The following is a 6,830-nucleotide window of genomic DNA, read 5'->3' on the forward strand; positions in this document are numbered from 1 at the left end:
TTACTACCTCCACCCCCGAAGGTGGACCGGAGATCATGTTTTCAGCCCCGTTTGTATGTCCGTCTGCCTGTGTGCACGATATCTCAACAAGTTGTGGACGGATTCGGATGAAACTTGGTGGACATGTTGAACGTGTGACGAGGACGAATAGATTCGATTTTAGTGAAGATCCGGATAGGGATTCTTTGGTTGCCCTTTCAAAATGGCGATTAAAAGAACAAGTATAATGTTTCCCCATACCTCGGGCACCAACCTATCAAAATAAAAATAAATAAATCCTCCACCTTGATGACCCGGGCAAATACGGATTATCAAATTTTTTTCGTTGAACAACCGATTGGTCCCTTTAAAAGAGTCCGATGAGAGAACAATGGAAATTTAAACCCTTAACTTAGCACCGAATCTTTTAATCCGCCAAACACAGACTTCGAAAAATACATGAAATCAAATCACAACTGTGATGAAGACCCTTCAATCCCGGCCAAGAATTGAGGGGAGTCAACAGAAGATTCTCGAGTATGCGGTTTATTGAAGCGGCACAGCGCATGCATGCGGAGATGGCACAGGGACCAACCACAGCAGTCAGACCCTGTACCACACTAAAAAATCACACTACAAACTTTCATATATAAAAACCCATTCCGAGGCCGAGAAAAAACCAAGGCAAAGCAAGAAACAAAGGTGCAAGTGGGCTTCTCTCCCCCTCCCTCCACCCCAGGGGAAGTTTGGCAATCCAAGAACTCTCCCACGGTTGTAAGCGGGCTGCGAGACAAAGCTGGCACATATTCATAAACAGCTTTGAGGGTTCAAGGGCTGGAATTCATAACAGTTTCCTGCTGAAACTTTTCGTCACAGTTGCCTGCTGCAAGTCGTCCAATCTTTCAGTTGAAGTTCTCCCAAAGCTCCACGAGACGAAATCGTACATTGCATCAAAAACTGCTCTCAACACTCCGAAACAAACAAAGCTTCAATTAAACACCAATCAATAAACTTCATGGGCTCATATATTTCAAAAAGACTAACAAAGGTTCTTGTAGAAGCATTTAACTTGCATTATTTGTCACATCAATATTTTAATCCCTTTCCTTGTTATTTCCCAAAACGACATGCTAAAATATACAGAAATCCCAGTTGTACGTACACTCAAAACATTAATCTCATTTGCTATTTCCATGTAAAAGCAAACAGTCTCTCTCAGGGTTCTAATTTGCAATCAATAATTCTTGACACCAAAATATTCCATCATCCATACAAAAACATGAAAGTTAGCTCCTTCTTTCAAGTACCGAATCCAACGCGATTCGATTTTTCACAGTTACCATTTTAACATTTGCAATCGTTATCTGCTAAACAATCCGCAGTTTCATTCACAAACAGTTCCAGAGCAACTGCCATTATTTATTTATTTTCCCAGCTAACTTGGCACTTCTGTGCTGATGAAAGATGGTCAAGTCAGTGTTAGTAATACCTCAACTTACTCAAGTAAACGTACAAGAAGCACCACTCAATAAAAATCATGCACTTGTCCAATTAATCAGAAGACAGATAACAAAGGTAATATTTAAATTGGCTTGTTGTGTCATTGCACTCTTTTCGATAATATAATTATTTTATTTTGACCGATGTAACATTTATTTCATGGTCATGTCTTCTGTACTCCGCATAATTCTCGTTTATCCTTTTGTTTGTCTTTCCACAAATTGTAGAGTCATTTTATTTAAATTACAGTCAGGTCAGTAACAGCTCCTAATCAGTGAGAGCAATCCGGTTACAATACTTGGTACAATTCCTCATTACATTTTATTGATTTCATGATTGCTGTTGGTCTCGCCATTCTTTCAGTCATTCTGCATTATGGTTATATTATGTAAATACAATGCTGTTTTCCATTATAGCTTGATTTCTAATATGTAGTGTATAATAACAGAGACCGTTTTTCAACATTATGTAAGTAACTTAACTTAAGATATTATTATCTTGAATCAATTCTCAGTAACTTTTTCCTATCCTCAATTAACAGATTAACAAGGTCCGAAGGTAAAAGGTTTCTTAATTTGTAATCTCCAAACAAAAGTTTATCAATTACAACAAAAAGGAACATGGTGGTTCGTTCCCAATGAGTTCTTTTTTTTTCTGAGCTTCGTTTCAAAGTAACTAACACGGTTACCATAAACTACCTCCATTTTGTATGTATTTGACAACCAATCCGGTAAAAGGTTTGTGAAAATCACTTTTCTGATTAATGTCACATGCAAACATTATCATGAGTATGATAATGACCACAGCAGTCAGACCCTGTACCACACTAAAAATCACACTACAAACTTTCATATGTAAAAACCTATTCCTCGGCGGAGAAAAGCAAGGCAAAGCAAGAAACAAAGGTGCAAGTGGGCTTCCCCCCCTCCCTACACCCTCGGGGAAGTTTGGCAATCCAATAACTCTCCCACGGTTGTAAGCGGGCTGCCAGACAAAGCTGGCACATATTCATAAACAGTCTTGTGGTTTCAAGGGCTGGAATTCATAACAGTTGCCTGCTGGAAGTTTGTTTATGGAAAGGGCAGGAGCCATGTAGGCTTTGCGTAAAATGCATTTTAAGACAGCAAGGACACCGGTGACTGGTTTGAATCCGGACAACTGATTAATGCAATTACCGAATGTTTAAATGAATCAAATGTTTAAATATGGACCATATGTGGCCAATCAATAGTCGCACCTGACATCCATACCTGACAACAACAAAGGGCTGCAACAGCTCCTCCATACCCAAACCCTTTGCCTAACACCCCCACCCACAAAAATAATCCAAAAATAAAATCGAACACTAACATGTCAATCCACAAAGTGTCTTCGGCCTTCCCTTGATTCACTTCAATTCTCAACCAACCAACCCCTCCCAACCTCGCAAGGTACAAAGGCCAAGAGACAGGCCTGGCATTTCATGGTTAACATGATGACGTTATCGACCAGGGGAGATCAATGGCTTGGCAGGGTGGACAACACCGGGGAAATTGGTCGGTTGTCGAAGGAAGAATGAGTTACGGGAGATGGCGGCATTGAACGTATGCTTTGGGACTGATCAAAGGCATCCAAAATGGCAACACTTCACACACTATCATCCTGCACCTCCAAAGGTTCGTTTCATTTGCCAATAAGTCCCAGCGGGTCTCACTGCTGCACCTGATCAATGGCTACTGACTGTGCGTCGGTCGAAGGGTCCCGCTGCAGGAAGTTTCCTCCTGTCCAGTGGGCAGCATCGCTTGCTGGATCTGGTATCGCTGGCAAAAGGTGGAGAATAACGAGGGGACAAAAAAATTCAAACACCACCACGTCATCCAGCTTTTTAAGACACACGGCACTTGCAGACATCCATACGAGGGAAGCATATTACACTGTGCTCCGGACATGGGCTTTGTACACTTGGGCTCGGCCAAGCGGATCCAAGTATGGAGCAACACCGCGACGGGCACTCACTCTTTGTCCGGCTCTAACGGCGATGGAGTTCACGTGAGACTGGAAACCCAAGGTCCGGGAGAACCTGACTCCATGTATGTCAAGCTCGTGGTGTACGTGCTCGCAAGGGCTTGCCGCCCATGAAGAACTCTGGAGGATGCTCACTTGGTAGTCGTCTACCGAGAGACATGACCTTGCATTTGTCACACAGATCGTTCATGGAGACTAAAAACAAGGTGGGCTCAAGAATTGATCCTTGAGGTGCTGATGCATTAATGGGAGTTGGTTTGGATGTTTGGCCATTAACCGCAACCTGGATACGTCTGTCCATCGAGTAGCTGGATAACCACTGCAACAGCTGCTCTGATCACTTGACCGAGGTTAAGCATCGAGTGATGAGCGGGTGAAGTGCCCTAACCGGGACGAGCTGAATCTTGCCGGTGCTCGTGACAACCTGTTGCATCACCTGCATGGTTTGCCCAGCTCCGGAGACGGAACCTCCAGCTTCCTGCGGAGCCAAAATTTGCACGGTTTGCTCATCAGACCCCTGGGGTGGGAAGAACAAACGGATAAATTTAAAATAAACGGTCAATCACTCACTTGTGTGATTCAAAGATATGGAGAAACAAACAGACCTGTACTTGCTGTACAGTTGGAACGGCCTGCAGCGTCTGGACACCTTGTGCCGCATTCTCCTGCCGCGTGCCGCTTCGGACCGTCTGACCCTGTGGCAGGGAAAAAAAAATTCTGCGCACATTCCTGGGCCATCACCCGTCGCACCCCTTCCTGGAGATGGCCAAGGGTGACAAGAGGGTGGGAACGATGCTGGGATTACCTGGCCATGAAAAAACAGCCGCAGCAATTCGATGTGATCCGGGGATGTTGGACAGGCCAACTCACAAATCAATTTGCAGCCACGACAATTTGTAATGAATGGCTTGACTCCATTTATTCGAATGCAGGATCACCGAAACACCTCATCTTTCTGATGCTACCCGTTAAACCAGTCCCATCTGTGGCCATCCCGTCCATCTTCTCGGTCCCAAAACCTATCCAGAAACCTCTTCCCTCTCCCCAGACGTTGACAAAAATCACAAACTGGTCAAACACTTGGAATATGTCTTTAAATCCTGAGAAATCCCACTCTCCCACACTCCCACTCTCAGCCAGGATCTCTCTTAGACAAACCACATCTCAAAGTTGGCTTCCAATGCCAGACGCCAACTGGGCTTCCCCGGTCGTACAAAGTCCTTCCCTGGCACACCTGAGCTCCGATCCACCTGCGAGGTTTTTTATCCGCAGCTTTGAGTTCTGCTCTCCCCCTCTGGGCTGACTCCACTGACGCACATCTTGATGACACATGGAAACCGAGGCTTTCAAGATCATTGGAACGTCTCACGATGAAGCCGAGTCAACGGGCCGGTCACTTCACCATCTCCGACAGGTCGGTGGTTTCTGTCTTCTTCCGCCTCATTTTCTGGTCTTGCATCCTCTGCCCTCTCCGTGTTTTGTCCCCACCAGGTATCTTCAGGACGCACACACAACGCACCAGTAACCCCCTCCTCGTGAAACTGCCCAAATCCAGAACCTCTGGAGATGCAACATTCGTTTGATCGACGTACTGGTGAGTCGAGTGAAGAGGACATGTTATAACTCCTTCACACCGAGATGGACAAGATTGCCGGCATCCTCGGTGAGAGCGGATACCCTGAGTACATCATCAGGAGGTTGACGCACAAATTCCTCAATGCTGCAGACGTACGGAAGGTGGGTCCTGAAAAGTGCCCGGTCCACATCAAGGATTCCTTGGAAAGGGAAGATGTCGCAAAGATATGAGGGAACAAATCAAAAGATAAATCTCAAGCACGTATCTGGCTGTTCGTCCAAGAGTGATATTTTTAACCTCTCGACGTTCGATTCCTGAAAGCCTCAAAACTTTAGTGGTAGAAGTGGGTTTGAGAAGTTCACAATCTTGGGTATGTGATATGTAAATAGTCTCAGGGGGTTCAAATTCAATAACCGCTGAACAATGTCGTTCAATTACAATATGCGAGCGTTGAAGCGATCAGCTCGATGAATTGGAGGAGAACGTAAACAACTCCGCAGATTCCATGCCTCGGCCAAACGAGTCGAATGGAAATGGGGATGGCAAGAGGGGACGGTGGGGACGAGTCCGTGGCCAAAATGTAAGAGGATGCTCAGTGTGAAGTGAAGTGAAGTGCTGTGAACACCCCCCACTCCAGCTTGATGCCTGTGTGCGAGCTGCGAGCGAAGGATGTTCATAGAGCCTCGGACACAATGATGACGGCCAATTAGAATCCACCGGTCCCAAAAACCTTCACAAACCAGTGCACAAGTCACCAATGTGAGAAGCCTTGCTTCCTGTCATCGAACTGGACAAGTTGGCGGACACCTTCAGAAGGAACGGAAAACATCTACGACAAGCAACCGTGAAACGCCATGTCACCGATAAGTGATTCGGGTGGTTCTGAGATGAGGTGGTGCAGGTGGAGGCAACAAACATCGGAATGAAAGCTCAGCATGGACACAGCTTCCATTCAAGGATGTTTACAGCCTCACACGCTGCCAGTGTGTGCCCACGTCGTCTTGCGCCGAGTGGACATCGAGGATGGACTCGTCGGAGCGTATGAGCGATAAATTGCAAGATCAGTATGCTGCAAAAAAAAAACAAATAAATAAATGAATTCACAGGTAGCGATGTGAATTCAAATAACTTGAGCACCTTCAATTTCCTGGGCTTCATTTGGGGAACGATGTCGATGAGAAAGTCGAACCGGTTCACCTTGCTGATGGCCGTGGCAATGTCGTTCCTCTGGTTCAAGGGAACGGTGAAGAACATCGAAGGTGGAGTTACTCCCAGGTGTGTATCATTCATCAAATAGTCAGGCTTTTCTTGCGTTCCCAAATTAATTATCACAACTGGAGAACATAATCATTAACATTGATGCACAAGCATTTCGAACAAGGCCCGAGGAGAGAGACAGAGAGAGAGAGAGAGAGAGAGAGAGAGAGAGAGAGAGAGAGAGAGAGAGAGAGAGAGAGAGAGAGAGAGAGAGAGAGAGAGAGAGAGAGAGAGAGAGAGAGAGAGAGAGAGAGAGAAAGAGAGAGAGATAAATATATTTTAATTCAATTCACACTTTGTTTACGACCTCCTCCCCCGAAGGTGGACCGGAGGTCATGTTTTCATCCCCGTTTGTATGTCCGTCTGCCTGTGTGCACGATATGTCACTAAGTTGTGGATGGATTTGAATGAAACTTGGTGGACATGTTGAAGGAGTGACGAGGACTAATAGATTCGATTTTAGTGAAGATCCGGATAGGGATTCTTTAGTTGCCCTTTCAAAATGGCGATTAAA

General features: G+C 45.3%; 1 protein-coding gene across 6 annotated transcripts; it reads right to left on the minus strand.

Annotated features, from left to right (window-relative positions):
* Nucleotides 1-492: 492 nt before the first annotated feature.
* LOC147006657 (nuclear transcription factor Y subunit gamma-like) lies at nt 493-6,415 on the minus strand. 6 transcript variants are annotated; one of them, XR_015054675.1, is made up of 5 exons: nt 6,197-6,411; nt 4,089-4,178; nt 3,475-4,000; nt 3,181-3,278; nt 493-948 (listed from the first exon to the last, which is right to left on the minus strand). XR_015054675.1 is itself a non-coding variant. In XM_085868250.1 (3 exons), exons 1-3 carry the CDS (start codon nt 6,347-6,349, stop codon nt 3,821-3,823), a joined length of 423 nt encoding a protein of 140 aa, XP_085724376.1. In that variant the 5' UTR covers nt 6,350-6,411; the 3' UTR covers nt 495-3,820. The 6 variants fall into 6 exon arrangements, 1 of the variants encoding a protein (XP_085724376.1); XR_015054674.1 differs by having other exon boundaries at nt 3,181-4,000; XR_015054672.1 differs by having other exon boundaries at nt 495-3,629; nt 3,767-4,000; nt 6,197-6,415.
* Nucleotides 6,416-6,830: the final 415 nt, after the last annotated feature.

This window comes from Eptatretus burgeri, unplaced genomic scaffold (assembly GCF_056783735.1).
Source record: "Eptatretus burgeri isolate ZD-2024b unplaced genomic scaffold, Ebu_testis_v1 Ebu_testis_scaffold_3157, whole genome shotgun sequence".
Lineage (NCBI taxonomy): Eukaryota > Metazoa > Chordata > Myxini > Myxiniformes > Myxinidae > Eptatretus > Eptatretus burgeri.

Excerpts from the sequence above, each read along its gene's own strand:
- LOC147006657 (XM_085868250.1), bottom strand. The coding sequence starts at position 6,349 with ATGAATGATACACACCTGGGAGTAACTCCACCTTCGATGTTCTTCACC. Across the intron at positions 4,179-6,196 it reads TGAAGCCCAGGAAATTGAAG|GGTCAGACGGTCCGAAGCGG; the intron begins GTGCTCAAGTTA and ends TCCCTGCCACAG. Across the intron at positions 4,001-4,088 it reads CAACTGTACAGCAAGTACAG|GGGTCTGATGAGCAAACCGT; the intron begins GTCTGTTTGTTT and ends TTCCCACCCCAG.